This window comes from Ambystoma mexicanum, chromosome 1q (genome assembly GCF_040938575.1).
Source record: "Ambystoma mexicanum isolate Mex_15411 chromosome 1q, UKY_AmexF1_1, whole genome shotgun sequence".
Taxonomy (NCBI): domain Eukaryota; kingdom Metazoa; phylum Chordata; class Amphibia; order Caudata; family Ambystomatidae; genus Ambystoma; species Ambystoma mexicanum.
In genome coordinates, this window is record NC_090922.1 from 1029756059 (window position 1) to 1029778583 (window position 22525).

General features: G+C 45.9%; 1 protein-coding gene across 1 annotated transcript in view; it reads left to right on the top strand.

The window, feature by feature from the left end:
• MCOLN2 (mucolipin TRP cation channel 2) overlaps positions 1–19553 on the top strand; it is a 1022745-nt gene extending 1003192 nt beyond the window's left edge. Inside the window, exon 14 of the mRNA XM_069641702.1 lies at positions 18961–19553. Coding sequence (XP_069497803.1) covers positions 18961–19000 — 40 coding nt within the window. The 3' untranslated portion in view covers positions 19001–19553. The remainder of the gene's footprint in view (positions 1–18960) is intronic.
• Positions 19554–22525: the final 2972 nt, after the last annotated feature.

The window sequence follows — 22525 nt, forward strand, 5'->3', positions numbered from 1 at the left end:
CCATCAGGCTTTGGATTCAAAGTGCTCGCCAGTGTTTGTTAAATACATTCTTCTCAAAATGAATGACTTAACTGGAGTTGTAAACATCGTGACATGAAGTCGACGGTTTGCTCAATTTATATAAAAGCAAATACAAACGCGGAGTTAACCTGTGTTCAAGTGGTTTGTTCTGTTTTCATATAGATGTGTAATTGCCAGTTTGGACAATACACTAGCCCGATGAGAGAAATCTATGTTAGACTTTTATTACTGCTTATCACTTTATTTCTTCAAGCAGAGAATTTAAAGTGGGGGTGATTAATTTACAAGTGATTGCCCATTTAAGAGATCATTGTTTTGGACAAGACGTTCCTAACGTTTCTATCTTAAGAAATGCAAATAGGCATTTTCATTTTGAAAGCGCACAAAGCACACGTTAGCTGCCTGAGTCTACGCCCTCTTCCGGGTAAATATTATCACACAGAATAGTTTTAAACAAACTACATTTTTTTCAGATGTTAATGTTTAACACACCAAAAAGCGTTTATTTTTGGTGGACTGTCATATTTTTAGCACATTACATGTAGATTTAAGTCCTGAAAGTACATTTTCAAAACCCAAAGGCCACTTCCTTGCTATTTGTTGAATTGCATTCTGGTATTTGCAGTCTCCCAGTCAGGATGAGGGGAATAATGCCAGAATTTTACACATTTTGGCGAACATATTTCTGTAAGGATTTATATATTTGAATGAGTACCTTACTATGGTATTTATAAAGCAGAGTATTCTTGAAAGCCAGACATGGGGTTTAAGGAGGGGAAAGGATTAGAGGGCAAGTGAGTCAGGAATATTGACCCAGGATGTGGCAAGAGAGGTTGCAATCCTGGAGAATGGTGTAGTTATTTTGCCCCGATTGTGGCCATGTCCTACCTTTCAGTGCACAAGCAAAGTAAACATTTGGGTGAACAGCTTAACTGTTTTCAGAGGAGGACACAACCCCCTTGGGTATTTGTGAGGTCAGCAAGCTTGCTAAAGCATTTGGCTTGCAGAATTTCTCATCTGTCATTTTCCCAGTGCAGACGCTTACCCACAAGGCCACATAAACTTGTCATCAAAACACACGTCTTGCATTGGGATTTTATTTTCCAGGGAATATTTCACTACAGGTTGCAGGGTTTAAAGGCTGAGCACCTTTTATACTTTGCCAGTGTATTTATTCAAGCATTTGTTCCCTCTGGTTATTTTTATGATGATTACTTTTTTGGAAGGCCAGTGCTCTTTTGTCTTGTGAACTTTCTTCCAAGGGCAAGGTCAATTGTATTGAGTTGGTATATTTCACTTTAAGATATGTTCACTTTCTGTGAGTATATTCATTGGTGCTAGCTTTTGATTTTCACTATGGGGTAAAAATCCCACACCAAGTGTAGCAAGGGAGCCGTACTCATCCACAGGTCATAACAGATTTTACAGCTTATGTTGCCACAGGAATAGGAAAAAAGCCATATGTTGTACAGAAAATTATAAATATAGAAAACTTCAAAACCGCCTCCTAACCTGCAGAGTTACCGCTGCAATATTCTTCTATAGGACCCCCTGCTATGCCTGCACTCAGAAAATATTTCTGGTCTGCTCAGCCCCTCAATCAAGGCACGGGGTGCATTCATGAGACTCCCTTCTCATTTTATATTGAGCAGCACTTGAAAAACGTAGTCATCATCTGCTTGGAGTTTTTTTTTCTGTTGACAGTCAAAATAACCCTTATTTAGTATCCGGTGAGAGACAATCAGATTGTTACACACAATCTGATTGGCCCTTGGCGGGGCTTTACCCGATGCAGAATTCCTCGAATGTTTAAATTCCTTCAGAACCCCGGCTGGGGGGGGAGAGAGGTGTGGCAACCCCTTAACCAATGCTCATTTTTTTTTTTGTTTTTTTTTTGTTTGTTTGTTACACGCCCAGACCCTCAGGTGTCACGGTGTGGTTATAAGACAGTTTAGCAATTAGTAAAATTCAAACATTACATTCGTTCCATTACATGATATAAATTACAGAATATTCACAACATTATACAATAGCCTAAATATTCACAGCAGTATAAGATGGACAGGGTCCTATCTTTGGGTGCTAATATTGGTTCAATAACCAGGTTTTTAAGTGTTTCTTAAAGATTGTGAAGGAAGATGCTTTTTTGATGTGGATGGGTAGGGTGTTCCAGTGTTTAGGGGCTAAAGTGGTGAAGCTGCTGCCGCCTGCTCTTGTGTTTTTGAATCGGGGGGGGGGGTCCAGGAGGAGTTTGCCATTGGATCTAAGTAGCCTAATGTCGGATTTGGGATGCAGAGTGTTATTGAGGTAGATAGGTCCTTTTTTGGTAAGGCATTTGTGGGTGATGCATAATGTTTTGAAGATAATTCGGGCTTTGATGGGGATTTTCCTAATCTTGGATATATGGTCTGATTTTTGTTTTTATGCCTAGAGCTGCCCTCAGGACTTTATTTTGCAAAAGTTGCATTTTGGCTAGGTTGGTGTTGGAGGTGGCCAGTAGTAATACATTACAGTAATCCAATTTTGATAGGACCAGTGCTCTGGCGAGGGTGAGGCAATTTGCTGGGATCAGAAATTGTCGGCTGAGCACAATTAATTTAGAGGTGTAGGCTGTGGAGGAGGAAAGTACATTGATCTGTTTAGTCATGGTCAGGCTGGCATCGATGTACACGCCCAGTGTTTTTACTTGCTTTGACACTGGAATATTGGTACCGTCGATATTGATGATTGAATATTCTGGCTGAAGGGTTGCTATTTTGGCTGGAGATCCTAGAATGAGGACTTCTGTCTTCTCATCGTTAAGACATAGGCTGTTTAATGCCATCCAGTTTTGTATGATGACGTACATTTTATTGATTGTTAGTGTGTCCTGGTCATAGTTGCCTGTAAGTGGTATAAGGATCTGGGTGTCATCCGCAAAATTTGTGTATATGACACCCATTTCGTCAAGTGCCTGAGAACAGGAGCTTGGTATATGCATTGTACAGCGTGGGAGAAAGGCAAGAGCCTTGGGGTACTCCTATGGGGACTAGGATGGGGTTGGCTGCTTCTTTGCCTATGGACACTCTGGAGGTGCGGTCGGTTAAGAAGGATTTCACCCAAGCAGTGGCTGGCCTGGAGAAGTTAAACTCGCGGGCAAGTGAGTTGCAGAGTTTGTCGTGGTCCACCAGGTCGAACGCGGCTGAGAGGTCCAGCAGCAGAAGAATGCAAAGTTTCCCTGAATCTCTGATGGCATCCATCTGGATTTTGAGGTCCAAGAGAGCTGTTTCAGTGCTGTGGTTAGGCCTGAAACCTGATTGTCTGGTGCTGAGGAGCTGATTGGATTCTAAATGGGTTTGAATTTGGTTGTAGACTAGTTTGTCGATGATTTTGAGTAAAAATGGGACAGTGGTTATGGGGCGATAATTAGTTGGAATGGTGGGGTCTAGATTTGTTTTTTTTAGAAGCGGGGTAACCCAGGCAGCTTTAATGCAGGTCGGAACTGTATTGGAGTTGAATGAGGCATTGACAAATTTAGTGGTCTGGGGGGTCAGGGTGGGTGCACAGGCTTTGACTAATTTGGCCGGGACAGTATCTCCTTTGCAGTTGGATGCTTTTAGTTTGGAGATTTTGTTGAGTACGAGGTCGTGGGTGACTGGTGTGAATTGAAAGGGGGGGTTGGAGTTGTCACTGGAAAGGGTGCAGGGATTAGGGGAGGGGTAGTTTTTGGTTGCTAGGAGTAGTTTTTTGGAGTTGATTTTATTTTGCAGCATAGTGATTTTGGAGGCAAGAGCGTCTTGTATGGTGGTATACCATTCTTTACTCGTGTTTGTGGGTGTGTCCGTTGGAAGTGGATTTTCAAGTTCTCTAAGGATAGAGAAGAGCTCTTTGGAGTCTGATGCTGCATTGCTAAGGTGAGCATTGTAGGCGTTTGCTTTGTGGGTCATGATAGCTGATTTGTAGAGGGTATTTGCGTCTTTGAATGCTTTGGCTGCGTCCGGGGAGGGATGTTTATTATGGACATGCTCGAGAGAGCGTTTTTTCCTTCTAAGGGCGATTAGTTCCTCGTTGAACCAGAAGTTGGATTTTTTATTGCGGCGTCTTAGTTTGGAGGTGACAGGTGCTATGGTGTCAATCGCTGTGGAGAGGCATTTGTGGTAGTACTCAGCGATGGTAGTTGGGTCATTGCTGAGGATTGAGTGTGTACCTAGCAATTTGTTCAAGATGGGGTTGAAGTTCTCAGCTGTGAGCTTTTTCGGGTTTCTACTTTCAATGGTGTCCATAGTTATATTCTTGGGTGTGCAGGGGTCGTCACTAGTGATAGTAAATTCCATGCAGTAGTGGTCCGTCCAACTAAGTGGGGTAATCAGGCCTAAAGTGATGTTGGTGTTGAGGGAGAGGATCCAATCAAGGGTTCTGCCCTTGGTGTGGGTGGGGACATTGATGTGTTGACAGAAATTCATGTCATTTAGTGCCAGGAGAAGGGCGGTGGCTTTGGTATCTTGGTTGTCATTAAAACCGAGATTCAAGTCACCAATGATGATATATTTCATTTTGGGTTTAAGGAAGGGCGCCAGTATTAGTGGGATGTCTGTTTCTGGGTGGCTGTTTGTGCTAGGGGATCTATAGATGACCACTATGTTAATTGTGGTGTTTTCATTCAAGGTGAGTTTGGCGAGCAGTAGTTCGTACCCTGCGATTATTTCAATGGAACTTGATCTAAGTTTGATGGTATTTTTAGTAATGATTGCAACACCGCCTCCTGGAGTGGTGGTTCTATCAGATCTGAGAATGGTGTAATCTGGTGGGATGGCCAGTGCTAACAGAGGACCTGAGGCTTGGTGTAGCCAGGTTTCTGTGATTACTAACCGGTCTAGGTCGAGTTCGATGATGAGGTCATGAATTTCAATGGCGTGGGCTCCAAGGGAGCGGGCTTTGATGAGTGCATTTTTTAGACTAACGGGAGGGTTGGGATCCTTAGTGAGAGTATTTTTAGTTGGTGGGCAACTCGGTGGAGTAGTTTTAGTTGCTGTAGGCTCAGTGTGTTTATTATTTGTTGTGTGGGCCGTAGGTTTGGGTGATCTGAGTGGCAGGGACCTGGTAATAGTGTTGTGGTGTGGTAACCTTGTGCGTGCTCTTAATCGGGGTGTTCTCTTATATCCTAGGATAGGGTATGTTTTACCATTGATTGAAGGGTTGGGGAGTACATGCAGTGCTTTAAGTGGGCCGGGGCCTGCCGGGGCCGGGCCCCGCCAGTCTCCAAAAAGTGGGGCTGAGCCGGGGCCCTGCCGGGGCCCCCCCTGTCCCACCACGCCATGGCAGGACGCATTATCCCGCCACGGCCGCAGCCGCGACGGGAGATGCGCCCGCCAGTGTAACGTTAGGCAAGTGGACAGAAGTGCCAGCCAGCCACAGCATCGCTGAGGCTGGCTGGCACTTCTGTCAGTCACTGTAACTTCCCTGATGACCCCCCATCTGAGGGGTCATCAGGGAAGTTACAGTTCCTTTGTTTGCTCTCGCCAGGTCACTGACCTTCTGTGAACCTGCGGGCTCCATGATCTAATATGCAGATTAGATCACGGAGCCCGCAGGTTCGCAGAGGGTGAAAGGCACCTCGGGCTCTGTGATCTCTGCTCAGAGCAGCGATCACTGAGCCCGAGGTGCCCGTCTCCTTTGGCAAATCTTTATAAAAGATGCCTTGAAATGTGTACGTTTCAAGCCATCTTTTATAAACGTAGAAATATTTCTATGTTTATAACAGACGGCTTGAAACGTACACAGTTCAAGGCATCTTTTATTAAGCTTTGTCGACGGACAAAGCCACCTTGGGTTTTGTCCATCCTCAACGCTTTATAAAAGATGGCTTGTACGTTTCAAGCCATCTTTTATGAACATAGAAATATGTTACAAATGTCTATGTTTATAAAAGGTGGCTTGAAAAGTACACAAACCATAGTAAGGTAAGCACACAAGTGTGCTAACAAACTATGGTTTGTACACTTTCAAGCCACCTTTTATAAACATAGAAATATGTAACATTGCTATGTTTATAAAAGAAGGCTTGAAAAATACACAAACCATAGTAAGGTACGCACACAAATATATAAATGCTCAAAGACATTTGTATATTTGTTTGCGCACCCTACTATGATTTGTGCACTTTTAGGCCACACCCACAGCGGATGCCACGCCCCCAAACGAGGGCCCCCCCTCAATTTCTTACCCCACTTAAAGCACTGAGTACATGTGGATCATTGATGATGGCCGGGGTGGGATGGTGTTCCTTACTGGTTACGTAGGGGTCCTTGGGACTGGGAGTGAGAATGGAGGAAGATGGGAAGGGAGGTATGGTAGGGAGGAAGGGGGTAGGACAGGGGATAGGATGGTGTCTTGGGCAAGCTAGTTTGGTGAGCCCATTACTGAGGGCGAGGAAGTGGTTGCCAGTGCATGGGGTGTCCGCTAGGACAAGGCAGAAGGGGAACATGATGCACAATATCCAGTTTATCATAGCTAAGGATGTGGGGGTGGTGTAAGATGAGGCTAGGCTCACTTTGTCTACACCAATAAGGCTAGATGCCGTAGTCAATAGTAAAGTGCTAGTAGGCTGGTAGCAATAATCCTAGGAGGGGTGCAGTTTAGGCTAGATAACATTATCATACATGCAGAAGCATTAGGCTAACAACAATAATCCTAAGTGGGACACTAGCTAGGCTAAATATCATTAAGGCACATGGGACAACATTGGGCTAAACGCGGTAATCCTAGGTAAGACACAAACTAGGCTAAATACCATTGATGCACATGGGACAACATTGGGCTAAATGCGGTAATCCTAGGTAAGACACAAACTAGGCTAAATACCATTGATGCACATGGGACAACATTGGGCTAAATGCGGTAATCCTAGGTAAGACACATACTAGGCTAAATACCATTGATGCACATGGGACAACATTGGGTTAAATGCGGTAATCCTAGGTAAGACACAAACTAGGCTAAATACAATTGATGCACGTGGGACAGCGTTAGGCTGAGAGCTGGGCTGTGAGCTACAGTATTAGAATACAGTGTAAACACAGGATCAGAGTGCCAATTGGGCAAGAGCGGCACAGGAGAGCACTGGCTGTAAGTACAATGCTGCAGTGATCTGATCAGGGCAATCAGTGATATAGTCTCTGGTGGTACACAGGCAGTGCAATGGGGCGCAATGAGGGATTAGCTCTAATAGGACGTACGGTGCTGGCCGGGTGTCAGCAGATTATACAGATGATACGTAAACAATAGTCATTGATCAGCAAGCACAAGTGGCATGGCTGGAGGGGGCCTGTGAGCAGTCAGATGTTGGGGCGGTATGCTAACGAAAAATCGTGTCCTCAATGGGTGGCGTGGAAGGCAGGAGAATCCGTTAGTCGGGGATGGCAGGATCAGGTGTTCGTAGTGGAGCTCATGTGAGTGGTGCTAAGCGAGCTGAAATGTGCGTGAGGTGTTCAAGTGACAGGGGGTTAGGGAGAAGCTGGGTGGGTAGCAACCAGATGGGGCTCTCACCTTTTGCAGACTAATAGTAACTGGGCGAGTGGCGGGAAGTGGTAGTGGAGCTAGATGACTTAGTCCTTGGAGTCGGAATAGGCGGCTGGCGGCATCCACCGGCGAACAATGGCAAACAAGGCCTTTTCCTCTGGCCTTCGCCTCCTGGCCGGGTAACAGGGTAAACCCCGCTCCAAGCCACCACCCGGCGGGAGGCTGCCATCCTCCCCCACCGGGGATTCAGGTAAAAGTTTTCTCCCTCCCCTGACCCCCTCTCCAAAAAATCCCCTCCCAGCCATTCCAACTCCACTTAACTTCTTTTTGGTCCTTTTTCGAGAGCAAACGCGCTGGGAACACTTCTGTCCCCAGTGTTCACGCTCCCGATTGCCACTATGAAAAGGGTAAATGGACTCCGATTTCCCTTCCCCGGCGGACATTCCGTTTCGGAACAGAAAAACAATGCTATTAGTACTCCGGTCTTTCTGGCCGGGCTACCAATAGAAATAAGCCCCTCGCCAAGGGGGCACTAACGAATGAGGTAATGCATCGGGGCATCGCTCGGGTCTGTAACTACGGGCCCCTGGGCAATACCCGACTCTGTAATGCCCTCGCAGCTCGGGGCTTATTGCTTAACTGTAGCTTCTGAAATAAGACTATTGCTAATTTGGACAATATGACCAAATATACACACAATAAAAATAAAAACACGTGTGACACTAATGCAAAAAGCAGTTTGTTTCAGTCAGCAAAACAGAATTACCATATTTTTGCAATGCCTTTCACAGTTAGTGTTTCCAAATCAAAGTTTCAAAAAGACCTTTGCAAACAGTGTTTCTACCAATTACATCTGGGAAGAGATGTGTTCCAGTTCCTGACTTGCATACTACTCTCAAATCCCCGCTTTGCCACTTAACCAAAGTGAGTGCTCCCGGGCAAACACTTTTACACACTCTGCCTTATTTGCCAAAATTAGAAGTCTATACAAGTTATTCAGCTCACACTGTCTGCTACTCCTTACTTCCTTACTCCTGATATTGCCACATAGGTACATATTAATAGTCACAATTCATGCATTGGGTGTCAGTGTATTTGTTTACTACCTTACGCATGGCAGCATGTTTTTAATTTAACTTCCCATGACACCTTTGCATACTAAAGACTCATTCTGTGATATCACTGTCACTATTCATGCAAATTAGGAGGGCCCACACATCTTTTGCCATCCAGGGACCAGTAAATCCTAGGACCTGGCCGTGCTCCCACATGTGACATATCTGTACAGCTCTGTTAAAAAGTCATGCTTTTTCGGTCCAATTACCTTGCAAGCGCTTTATCATTTCTCGTATGTTAAGTATTACCTTGCTGGAAGCAGGGTTGGTAATCAATAGTGCTGCAAAGTGGACACTTTGAGACAGTTCTGCCTTTTCAGACACCAGCACTTGCGTTCTGTGACTTTTGGTTCTGTTTTTTTAGTTTGGGCTTTTAGGTTTCGCAAGCGTCACATATAAGCCAAAAGTATTGCATTGGAATACTCATAGGGAGCAATGACCTATGAGGAGGGACACAAAGTCTTTAGGTGTTGGTTATGTGCCTGCCCATGGCCTTGCTAATCCCAATGTCCATTCTCACGCATTCCTGCCTCTGCCAGCCCAAAACACCTTCTCATGGGAACTCTTTCAGCTAGCATTATTCAAGACTTACCATCAAACTTTGCACTCAAATTGTCAGTCAATGTTTTTAAAGCAGTCTGATGAGAGTTCATGACTTAATTGGAGTTGTAAACACGCTGCCGGTTTAATGTTTTACCAGACCTGCCTTCAGCCACTCAGTTTATAAGCATTCTGCATGTCGTTCACTGAAGTCCTGTTAAAAATAAGCGACGCCATTGAAGTCCTGATTAACACAGGCATTGGCAAAGCTAAGCTTTTTGGGTTGTGCATACGTTTTCAGCTTTTGTCAGGCACTACTATTAGATGCTCAGGTACTCGCACCATTTTGCACCTGCTACCAACAATGGGTAGTTAATATCATTATGGCGGTGCCTCCCAGGTGCCTTTCCCATGCCTCCACAGCCCAAACTGTTTTATCACTGTTTTCCCAACGGTGACCTTCCCCCTATGTGGCCAGGGGACGTCCGCCGATACCTAATACATATCCTGGGGGCAGCTGTATGAGGTCACATGGGGGAGACAGCCTCTGGGGAAGTATCCTAACTTCCTCGGGTGAGACGTGGTATCCCCACCAATTAAGGGATCTTAGACCCCCCCCTTTCTAGAACTCGAAGAACAATCTCCTCCCTAATGGACTCATGAGGTGTACTTATTCTGCCATTTCTCCAAGAAGTACTGGGACGGAAAAAAAAGAGTATCCTGAATGAAGATCGCCTTCCCAGTACTGGGACGAGAAAGAGGCGAGGAGTAATGATGATTTCTTCCCAAGAGAACCACGGTCAGCAATCTAGTCCTTCCCCAAATCCTATCGACCAGAGCCAATATAAAAGTTATGAAACATTCAGTGTCAGAACGGCCACCCCTGGAGGACTTGGTTGCATGAATCCTGTGTTTCAGAGAGAAGGGCCTTAAGGAAGGGGGAACCCTTGCACCCAAACTTCCTGTGGGCAGCTGGCACGCACTTGAGGAGCTAGGGAGACTAGTCTACCCTCTTCAGAAAGAGGGGGAGCCCCTGAGCATCAACAGAGTGCCATATTCCAAAGGAAACTGCAGAATCCCTCACTGAGGGGGAAACGAGAGAGAGAGTTTGCTCACCCAGCTGGGGCGAGGCCCGTTGAAGTGTATGGTATTAAGATTAAAAGCTACTGTTGGGAGCTGACTGCTCTTCTCAATGCAAATGATGGGGTTAGAGGAAGACAGTGGAGACAACCAGCTTAAGTGCTGAGAAAAGGAAAGCAGCACAAGGAAAACTACACGCGGCGGGAGCACCAGAAGCCAGAACAGGGCTCCTGGGCATTTTACCGGTAGAAGAAAGCAGCAAGGCACTTACTGGATACCTGTGCGAAGCAGAGAAGCCGAGCTGGAACCGTGGGAAGCAGTGACTCAGAAAGCCGATTTGCGCGAGGAGGAAATCGCCCAAAGATGAATATTGGTATGCTGCGAGAAAGACGAGGAACACCACAAAGAGCCGGTGAGTCCACACTGGGACAAAGGGGCACAAGGGCGTACTGGCGAGCACGCTGCATGCTAGTAATTCAACAAAACAGAACCAAGAAAGAAGGAAAGCTGTTTACTGAATTTGAGACATAGAAAGGGAAAGTGCATCTGCTAAAGTGACAAGTCAGTATATATAACGGACAAAGTGAACTAGCCAATAAGGCTAAGGCGATGAACTACCAAGAGTGGAAGTGTGAGAAAAACGCTTAACGAGGCAATATGCCATAGACAGAATGAATTAGCCAAAAGGACTAATGTAGTGAATTGTCAAGAGAGGAAGTGGAGACAAAAGCACATGAACGAGAAGTCCTGGCATGAGATTACCTCAGGCGACTACAAGGGTGCGAATACAAAACGCCCTGGCAGCAGAGTATACCAGGCAACTGCAAGTGCATAAATATAGGAGAGCAGAGAAAGCTTGGCAGGAGAGCATACCAAGTATGATATCTTGACAACTCAAAGGCCAAAAATAACTTTGTATGATTTTTGGTATTGATCAAGAGGAAAGATGAGAACTGTTGTGCCTAAAGGAACGTGAAGAAGGATCCAGTAGAAGAGAGACACCCTCTGGACTAAGGAGCAATATCCTTGAGAGACATTTGTTGGAGTTTCTTATTGCTTTACCCGTTTCTAAAACACTGAAGGCCAAAGACATTATCAGTTTCACTTTAACACTGATTTGCTTAGAATGTGAGGGTCAGAATAGTACTTTGGACACATGGAGGTTTTGTTTGGACATTGTGGCACGGACAGATACTTATTTTTGAGTTTAGGTAGTGAAATGGCTCTGGTGCAGGAACGGAGGCCTTTTCCCAACCCCTTTGTATTCATCAATAAACTTGTGTCCGAGTTTCTTTCCTAACTTGTTACATTTCCCATTGACAAATGGATAAAGTGCCTATTGTGTGCAATATGGGTTATTATGTACACTTTGAGCAGGACCACTTTTTAGTTCCTGCTCCGCAAACAGTTCCAGGTGCTCGCCTGGCGGATGAAATATGAGAATGTGTTAATGCTCTTCTCCAGTGTTGTAGCAATTGCCCTACTGGGGAGGTAGTGCCAAGGCAAGTGTAACAATGCTGGACAGGTGAAGGTTTCAGGCACCTTAACATCCAATGCCATTATTTGTTCCCAGATCACAAATAGTCAAACTTTTTTTTAATTACTACAGAATTAAATTTCCATGCTGATTTGTTATTTTTTATTTGAGGCTCCTTTTTCAGTTGTTGGGCTCTGCGGCCTAACTAATATGCAATAGCTGCCCAAGTTATAATGGTTTTCCAGATGCTGAACTGTTTTATTGATAACTCTTCACTAGCCAAATTACCCTAGCAGCTTGGTACATAGCTAACCTTTATTTTACTTTGTTTGATTTGAACTTTGGGTTGATGTGTATTTAGGGCCCCTTGATGTAAGTGTCTCCAGTGCAGTTCTTTGTGAATCGGGCCCATTGTCTTGGTAAGCAAGTTACACCGATTTTGAGCTATGTTAATGGCTAATTATGCATAGCAGTACATGCTCTTGCCGCTAGTTAAGATATTCTGTGGGGCAGCTCCCATGCCAAGCTTGGTAACCTCTTCCATCATGCCCCTCGCTACCTTGGGCCGGCCCAAGGCCACTTCAAGTGGCCTTCTTGTGCCTAACAGTCTGACATAACGTACCCTGCCTCTGCACCATCTCCCCTTCCATCGGTTAGCTGTACTTTGTTTTCTGTTTTTCTCTAGGTTCCCTCACTTGCGGTTCGTATTGTACTGCGATCTGTGCCCTTAACCTCTCTCCTACTCTCTAGGTCCCTCCTCCCCCAACTGTGGTTCCTATTGTACTGTGATCTGTCTTTCAGGCTCTTTCCCTCTCTCTAGGACCCCACACCGTTGGGGGTATGGTTTGTACTATTGAGTGTTCCAGTCTCCCCCCTCTGTGTGCTCCCTACTGTGTGACCCTCCTCCTCCACCCTCTGCGCATCCTGTGTTGCGTGGCTCGTGCTGTGCATCTCTCCTCTCTTCCACGCCCTCCTCCTCTTATTTTCTCCTTGCACCCTCTATGGTACTTTCAATCTCCCCAATCTTCTGTAACTGCTACTCTATCTCCTATCCTATCCCTCTCACTAGGTCAGGAAGGAAGAAGTTCAAGCCTGTACCCCTCCACAGAATTCTTTCAAATGTGGCAGCTTGCTCCACGTCACTACTTTCAACTCTCGCTCTGCTGTCAAACACTATTTGACCTGGATGTCCTTGCTCTCACTGAGACATGGTTCGCTGCCAGATCTGTCACAAGTTTTGACACACTCCTCCCTGATGGCTACAAGATCCTCTCTGAATCCAGACCCAACCGTTGTGGAGGTGGAGTAGCCCTAATCTTTCTGGCGTGGGTCCCTGCTTCTGTCATTCCTATGCAGGCTGACTCCTCCTTTTGAATGCCTGGTCCGCAGGCTCTCTATGGCTCCTGGTCTCACACTTAGTGTGACCACCATTTACAGGTCCCCTGGCCAGGCCGCCCTTTTCGTCTGAGTGGGCTGACCTCTCCTCTTCTCTCCTTGCCTCTACCTCTCTACATCTCCTCCTTCAACATCCACCTGGATGCTTCTAATCCCTCCTCTGGGCTCTTCTGCAACCTCTGAGATACTCTTTCCATTCTACTCTCTGGTCCAACACACTCGGCCGGGCACACCTTGGATGATCTCATCTTTTCAGACATCCCCCTCCCGAACCCTCTCACCACTCCTCTCTCGTGGTCTGACCACTTTCTGCTCTCCTCTCACCTGAAGCGATCTGTCCCCCAGGCAAAGCCGACCCCAGCACTGCCCCCTACCTTCTTGGCCATTTGGGCCATGAAGCGTGTGTCATTGGAGGCCTTTGCCTCTACTTTCTCTGCACCTTCAATGCATGCGGCTGACTCGCACTCTGACAGAGCCCCCTCTAACATGCATCTTTCTATATCCAACACTCTAGATCTCCTTGCCCCCATCAGGAGAATCTGTTTTAAGCCTACCTCCAAATGCAACTCTTGGTATGACTCCGACCTCGCCACCCTGAAATGCAAGTGTAGGGTGGCTGAGAGGAAGTGGAGGGCATCGGGCAGGGCATCGGGCACATCCTCTGACAAACTGGCCAGCCACCCACTCCAAAGGCATTACAGACTTTGTCCTGTCCAAGAAGAGTGCCCACATCCAAGCCTGCGTCTCTGAGGCCTCTAACAACATGGCCAAACTCTTTAAAATCTGCAAGGAGCTGGCCAATCCTTCTGCAGTCTCCACCTCTCTTGTTCCCTCCCAGGCCCTATGTACGGCTCTGGCTTCTCACTTCACCAGTAAAATTTGGGACATCCTGTCATCTCTCTACTTTTTCTCTCTTGGCCCCCCTCTGGCCGCTTCTCCCTCTCCTCCTCCTTTCTCATCTTTCTCTCCAACCACAACTGATGTTTCTAGACAAGTCCGATCTATGAAATTGTCATCCAAGCTGGTGCTCTCCTGCTCCTCCAAAACCATTAAGGACCACATTGACACCCTCTCTCCAGCCTTGGCCGATTTCTGCAATCACTCTTTGCCACTGGATTTTTTCCCTTCACTCGATGTGCACCCCCTCCTGAATAAGCCTTTGACCGATCCTTCCTGTCCGGCAAACTACTGCCTGATCTTCATCATTCATTTCCTGGACAAACTCCTGGAAAAGCTGGCCATCTCCCCGCTTACTCTCCACACTGAATCTGTTGGTTGTCTCTGTGGCCATCAGTCTGGCTTCAGAGCAGCCAGAGGCACGGAAACTGCGCTCTGAACACCTGTGAAGATCTGCTCACTAATCTAGATTCTAGCCTTCCTTCTCTCCTCATCCTCCTTGATCTCTCCTCTGCTTTAGACTGTGTCAATCATGCCACCCTGATCAATTGACTCTGTGAGAAACTGAGCATCATGGATCAGGCCCTGGCTTGGTTGACCTCCTTCCTCCTGGACCAACCCTCAGAGATCCTTTCTTTCCGCCCCCCCTCTCTCTCCACATGTGGTGTTCCCCAGGGCTCTAACCTCTCAACCTGGCTCTTCAATGTCTACTTGGCCCCTTTGGCCCACATGACCTCTACCTTCTCAACCTCCTCTCCTTCTCTTCTCACATCACGGACCTTGCCAAGAAGGCCCACTACCAGCTGCGCCTCTTCAGAGGTATTCTTCTTTTACTCACTTCCCCCCAGAAGCTCGCTGTCTCTAGAGCCCTGGTTCTCTCTAGGCTGGACTACTGCAACAGCCCCTTTCTCAAACTGCCTTCCTCTACTCTCCGCCCTCTGCAACTAATCCTGAACAGGAATGCAAGACTTTTCCTTGGACTAAAGCGCATGGACCATATCGCTCCAGCCCTGAAATCTCTCAACTGGCTTCCTGTGGCTACAATGATCAAGTTCAAGACCCTCTGCAGCATGAAGAAGGCTTTCTGGGGCCCGGACCTGCACTACATCCAATTCTCTTCCTAAACACCTTCATTTCCGAGCCCTTTGCTCAGCCACCTCCAACTCTGAGGGTCAGACGCTTCTCCAGGAACAGAATGGGGGGTAGATCTCTCTCTCCTCTGCAGGTGTCTCCCTCTGGAATGACCTCCCTGACCCGGACCACCTGAAGTTCCAGAAGTTGCTCAAGACCTTCCTTTTTGCTTTATTCTCTCACCCTCACCCCCTTTTGACATACCTGTCTGCTGCGCTGACTAGTTGCCTGGCTACCCTCAGAGTCTCACTGGGTACCAGGCTCTTACACGACCAGTAGCCCCTGCACTGCCTCCAGGTCTACCGTGCACTCAGGGGCTGTTTCTGGAACCCTACAGTCCCCTGCCTCCTTGCAATTACCCAGAGCCGCGCTACTCGGAGCAATGCTGCCCTGATTGCACTTCCCCGTTCCCTAGCACTGCCCCTCCCCCCGCTGCACTTTGCATATGGCACTTGCACGATCTAAATCACTCGAGGCCTAGTAAGATCGTTTGTTTTATCCTCCCTCGGTCTTCCCTCCCTTGCCCTGACACACTTTCGAATACTTGTGTACAGGCACGTTATAAATGGCTTATTATATCATATTGAGACAAAATTGCCTTGTCGACTACTAATGGTCCGTATGCTGTATAAAATCACACATTTAAAGGTCTCACTAATTCTGTGGCACTTGTGTTGTGCTACCCACAGGTAACATTGTCTAAGCCTGCTTCCCAAGTAATGTGTTGTGATGAATCCGGAGGAATCGTCACTGATTCCCTGGCAGTTACCTCCTCCCATTTGGCCATGGGATGGCAGCTGCTTCCTGATCCGAAGTGGCTATATTAAGGAGGATCACATTGGAGGAGACAACCTCCGGGGAGATGGTGTGATTCCATCTGACGAGACATGGTATCCCCATTTTTCCTTGCAAATAACATCCCCGTGATGAAACCCTTATGGCCTATTGTCATGTATCCACTCCCTTTGCTATGAAGCGCGGGAAAACCCCTTTTACCAAAACTACTGACCAACCTTTCAACCGTGGTCTAATTTGCCACTGTGATGAAATCACCTCTTTCAAATCTACTTGTCAATTCGTAAGAACGAACTTGCCATCAAAACCTTTTGAAAATGCTTTTCCGAAATCCTTAAGTCAATCATTCACAATGGACTTCTGTTCCCAGAGTTCACCAAAAACTGGAAAGAAGAAGGATCGAGTAATGTGGCGCCAAAGAGACTGCAAACCTAGCGAACACTCTAGTGTTTGCCGGCGCTCACCTATGCCCGGGAAATTTAAACAGCCCAAATTGGGAATGGAGCACAGCTGCTGTGGCCACTGGCGAGAGAGGGCTGTACCTCTCCATGAGGAGCAGGCTGCTGAGAAACCAGGACTGGCATGGTGGTTAAGCGGTTCACCACCAGAGAGGGATTGAACATTTGAACCGAGGGTCACTGTGGCAATGCCAGGAACTGGAGGGAAAATCCTGGGCGTTCACAGGGGAACATCATTTTGCTTACCAGAGCCGAGAAGACAGCAGGTGTGTTGCGAGGAAGCCACTGAGGACCAACTTGTGAAGGAAAGAAGACCGACTTGTGAAGGAAAGAAAACCGAGAGAAGGAAGCAGACAGGAATCCTTAACCAGCTGACGGCAAGAGAAGAAACCAATGCCTACAGAAACCGGCGAGTCCTCCGAAAGGCAGCACGGCGAATGCGCAGAGTGCGAACAATTGAAAGTTATTTAAATGAGAAAGAGAAAAGAGCTGGACATATTAAAAGAAGGGAATTTGAGTCACAAATAACGCCCTTTCTTATGTGTAAGTGTAGACAGTGTCAGTACAAAGAAAGCAGAAAGAACATTATAGGAAGATGATATTTATTGAACACTCTATACAGACAACTTTGGGAGCTGTTGATAAACCCAAATGAACAGAAGTCCTAGCAGGGGAGTATATCAGGTATTCACATGTGTGTGGAGTGAATCAGAAGTCCTGGCAGGAGAGTACACCAGGAAATTGAAGAGGATTATGTTGAGAAAGCTGTATGTGCAAGTGTTGCATTTGGTCAAAAAAGCCCAAAGAATTGTTCTTGAAAGAAACTGTGAAGTCAAGCAAGTTATGTGTACAAGTGTTTAAAAGGCTCAGAGAACTATGATGTATGAATATCTCAATGGTTAAAGAAGAATTCAGGGGAAGGGTGCTACCCTCTGGAACCAAGAACTATATCCTTGAACACTTTTTTCAAACCACTTAAGTTGAAAGACACCTTTAAACCTTCGAGTTAAGTTTGTAGTGTGAGGGTCAGAATAGAACATTGGACACGGGACAGTTTTTTGATTTTGACATCCTAGCACGGACAGAGCCATAGTTTCTGTTTAGGTAGGGATATTCCTCTAGAGCAGGGTCAGAGAGGCCTTTTCTCAACCCCCATTTTATTTCGAATAAAAGTCTTTAACCAAAAACATGGTAAACCTGTGTCTGAGTCTAATTTCTGACTCCTCACATATGGTGTTAGGAATGAGATTGGCATTGGCCTCAGTTGGCTCAAACTGGGGCACCCTCAAATTTGATAACCTCTGCAAGAGCTTCTGATCCCTCAAGCCAGGTCTATCATGGAGTTTCTGCATTGACTTGAGAAAGTTGAACGTGGTCTGCCAATTCGACAGTTACCCTATGCCTAGGATTGACGATCTGATTACTTGATTGGTAGCCACTGTTTTCCCCTCCACAATAGATCTGACAAAGGGATACTGTCCGGTTCCTGTTAATCCATAGGACAAGGAGAAAACTGCATTTTCCACCCTCATTGGACTTTTTCAGTTTAAGGTATTGCCTTTCGGGCTACACTGGTCTCCCGCCACCTTACAGAAATGTATATATCTCCTATTTTCACTTCCAATGACAATAACTGTGTTTTATAGGTAGCCCTTTAAATGTGACACAATAGCCAAAACTAACATGTAAAAAGAATTGCAGTAGCCACTGCCCCTTTTTTTATTTATTTATTTTTTTTGGGCAGGTGCCTGGTAAAGTTTGTGTGGGGCTTGTGATTTTATTTCGGAGCTATGTTAGAGGACAAATTACAACCTGCGTATTTTTATTTATTATTAGGTCTTGCTAACATCCGGTTTGGTAGGTGAATTTTCAATTCTAATTAAAATAGAACGCTGGTGCATCGATACTAGCTGTTCAATACCCTGACACTCCATTAACCGCCCCTGTGGCGGTCTGCAGCATTTACTAGTCAGTGTAGGCCACAGCTGCTGCCTAGAAGGATTAATGGGGGTAATTCCGAGTTTGGCTGTTGGTAAATCTGCCAAATCGAATTACTGTTACCACCAGTTTACGACCTCGGAACTGGAGGCAAATCCTCCATATACTGAGGTGGAGGTATTCCCCATTTTGGAGTTCCATAGGACTCCATTGGGGTTTGTCGGAATTACTGACTGTTTTGTGCCAGCAGCAATGCTGCCATTTTTGGGAGGTAAACTGGCAGAAATACTTGCAGGCACGAGCTGGAGGTATTTCCTCCAATTTACCTCCAAAGTTGAAATATTACCCCCACTTTTTTTTTACCAAACCGCCAACCTAGCATTGACCCCTTAAGACTTTTTTGAATGTGGGTAACAATATAATCTTCCTGATGATTTTTTTTACTATTTAATTTTAAAGAGTGTACCTAATCGGTTTGGAATGTTTTATACATTTCTAATGATTCGGCCGTTATGTTCACTATTATAACATCTCAGTTTATGAAATAAAAAAAAAAAACAATGACATAATAGAACAGACTACTCACTAACTGATTTATTTTTTCTTCTCTTTTCAGACCAGGAGTCGACAGTGACTTGATTCTTATTAATGGATAAAGGCATTCCTGCTTTCTGGAATCCAACACTGGCACTTCCGGGTTTTCCTTCTGCCTTTCGCACCAGTCCTGCGCGTCTACTGAATCGGGGGTCCCGCCGTGAGTTTCAAGCCATGAATGGACAGAGTCTGCTTTGAGACCTGCCGGAGGACTTTAGTACCAATATTTATTATGAATAATCATAAATAGTTGCGTCCTGTCTGCGTCCAAATTGTTGCAGGATGGTGCTCATGTCTATTCGATTATGAAAAGAAATACTATGCAAATTTTATTGCATTCCTGTACTTAGAACTTAGTAATACCGTTGACAGCACTATCACTGAAAAGTGGTAATTCACTTAAAAATATTTTGTATCTTGAAAATGTGACACAACTGCCTGCGTGCAGTGTACCTATTATATTGCAATTGGGAAATAATTTGTAATCACGTTTTTTCACTCTCGTATTGTAAGGCACATAGGAGAAAGCACACTGTTCATGTCATGTTATGGTATGACACATTTCAGTGCCTTTAAATGTTTAACATTAAAAGTGAATAATATATTGACTTGGTACCAGAGCGTGGCTGTCCCATTCTTGGCTAACCAGGCCATATAATATGTTATCCAGTAAGCATTTCGCAAAGGCGTCGCTTCTTTTTCTTTGACATGCTATCTCGTTTTACAGTATCATTCTGTGATGGTTGTTTTGACCTTTGAATTAGGGCATAGGGCGCCTCTGTCTGGCTACTATTCTGGGTGATTGGCAGGTAATAGTATGACAACCTAATCTGGTGGAAAATCCACCAAATAGAATTGAGATTAATTGTGACTGATTATGTCTATTCGAACCATGCGTGCAAATGAGGGTACAGTCATCTGTGGAAAACGTGCACAGATCCACAGGCAGAATGAGTGTGGCTTCCTATCCGATTTCACATCAGTGACAAGTGTTTGGCTAACAATTGCCATGCTACTGATCCTCTGTCTACAACAAGGGTTCCATTTCATTTCATCGCCTGCCTTTTCATCCCCAGGCTTTTTAACGTGCACATTCCATCGAATTTGCTCATGTTTTTTTTTTTTTTGGGGGGGGGGTACCCCGCCAAACCCCCCCTCTCACACTTATTTTTTGCCATTGACCACCCGCCCAAACCCTTATCTGCCCTTTCCCACCCCCCCCCCTTAAAACATTTGGTGAGCACATTTGATGGAATGTGCACTTTGAAAATCCTGGGGATGAAAAGGCAGGCGATGAAAGGACGTCGTACCAGAAGAAGATGACAAAGAATACTTTATTACCGACATTCCCAATATCGAAGTGCAACGTAGTCTACCTTTGCACTGCAATGCCTTTTAACTTTACTCACACGAATCGATTTAAGGCGATTGGCACATATCAAGACCTCACTAATGTAAAATCCTCATATCATTGCTTAACGCATACCAACTGTTCTGTTGCCTTCTCGACTGTGGACATTAAGTGTATCACCCTTACCCATCACCGTTGGACCATACCCTGGCGTCCTGGCAAATTACTGGAAATTGGGTTTCTGATGGTTACCACTCATAGTGAATACCCACATTATTTTGAGTCAACCTAGGATGGGCATGCAAACCCTGATTTGTAAACAAAAACAAATAGTTCCATATAGTGATATTCCAGGCATACCTTGCACCAAGCTCCTCCCTTCCACCCCTGGCCTCCAACACAAGAAGGAATTCTTAAACTGTGAATCACTGCAGGGCTTTGGAAACTTAACCTCTTTACAATCTGTGATAGACCACTGTCCAGAACGGCCTCTCAAGAATTTCACCTAGAACATTTGACATCTCTTCAATTCATAAGGCCGGTGGTATTGTTGATAATCTTGTCTTCAATGTTTCTTGCTTTGATTTTAGAGGAGCCGAGCATACGATCATCATTTTGTATTATGAGCCAGTTGCCTACCACTTACCCTTTCTTGCATCCCAGACAATTTCCAAAAGGTACCACCCAACAAATAACAATGCGCATGCCCCTTCTAATGGCCACTCATCCATTCCATGCCATGAGTCTGCGTGACATTAGAAGGTCCGCTGGGTTGTAGAGCTATTGGCTGCAACCTATTGTTACCCAATTGTGTTAATTGTTTTATAGATCTCTGAAGGCTGAGACGCTGAGTTGGCTCACCTTGCACCTGTAACCTTCAGGTTACACAGGGATTTCTGCAGTGGTTGCATTATTCGGGTATTATTTTTATTATGTTATTTATTGGGCACTGACCTAGGTTCGGGAAGCAACAGAGCGTTTTCCAACCACAGGGGTAAGAACACAGTGCGAGGCGCAGCGAAACAAGGGAACAGGGAGTTAATAGTGGAGGGGCAGTGCATGCAATTTGGCAGCAGAGGGTCTACAAGTAACCAGGAGAGGAAACAATGTGACGCAGATCACCTGGACTCGGGTAGGGTGGGGAGTGGATGGTTTGTGGATCTTGGTGTTAGAGGAGCCATTCCTTGAAGAGGAGGGTCTTGAGCCTGTCGGGGGGAAATTCTGCCGGGGTCGGCCGGGCCGTCCGCAGACCTCCGGGCAGGGAGGCCCCAACTCCTCCCGTATATCCCAGATGAGATAGAGTATGGGACACACACAAGGAGCAAGGTGACTCTGCTGTTTATTTATACAAAACGGCAGGGATGGGTCAAGGAGCGTACGCGTTCGTCCTGACACACACACAATCGTGGGGCTCGCAGGCCCTTTTTACTGCATTATGACGCGCTACTTGCGTCACTTCAAAAAGTTAACAAAAAACCTATCGCCACTCTTAATTGGTTGCTCGAGTGGTAGGGTTAGTATAGTACACATATAGAGAATGATATTAGTGGACAAGGTGTAGTCAGGTGGTATATCTGGGTTGTCCCTACAATTAGATACATAAGAATTGTTACATGAAGACTCCTGAGGATTGGCTAATATTACTGACGTCTGAGATAAGAGCCCCATGTTCTGATTGGTGCACCCGTGAGCTTCCCAGCCTGGGACCACCGTTGTTCCCAGCTCTCGGTGTACCTGTGATTGCAACAATGTTTCAATATGGGTACGTGCAGACAATGTGAGGATTTATTCATAGGTGGAAGGCTGACCGCTCCCACTGTAGCAGATGTCCATTGAGCCTTTCAAGTGTATCGGCCTATGTCTCGTAGCGAGGGACCCAGACGCCTTTTTTCTCCTGGGCTTTGGCATCTCGTCAGGTTCGGCTTGGTCACGTGGGGAGGGACCGTGAAAGAGGCAGAATTCTGCACAATTAATATTGCTTTTTCTACTGCGCGTCTGGTTTAATTTGCCGGCGTGACTTTATCGTTGGGGCGCGGAGTGCGAGGTTGCAACATCGTGCCTTTGATGATTTGTTCTTGGAATGTGAGTTGGCAACATTACGACCTTGGCTGGTTGCTCCACTGGGTTCTTTCTGCAGGATCAGCAACCTGACTCGTGCTTTGTTAATGTCCACGGGAGCTCTTGGTTGAGGCCTACTTGGGCCTGGTGCATAATTAGTCCGTTTGGTGCATAGGTG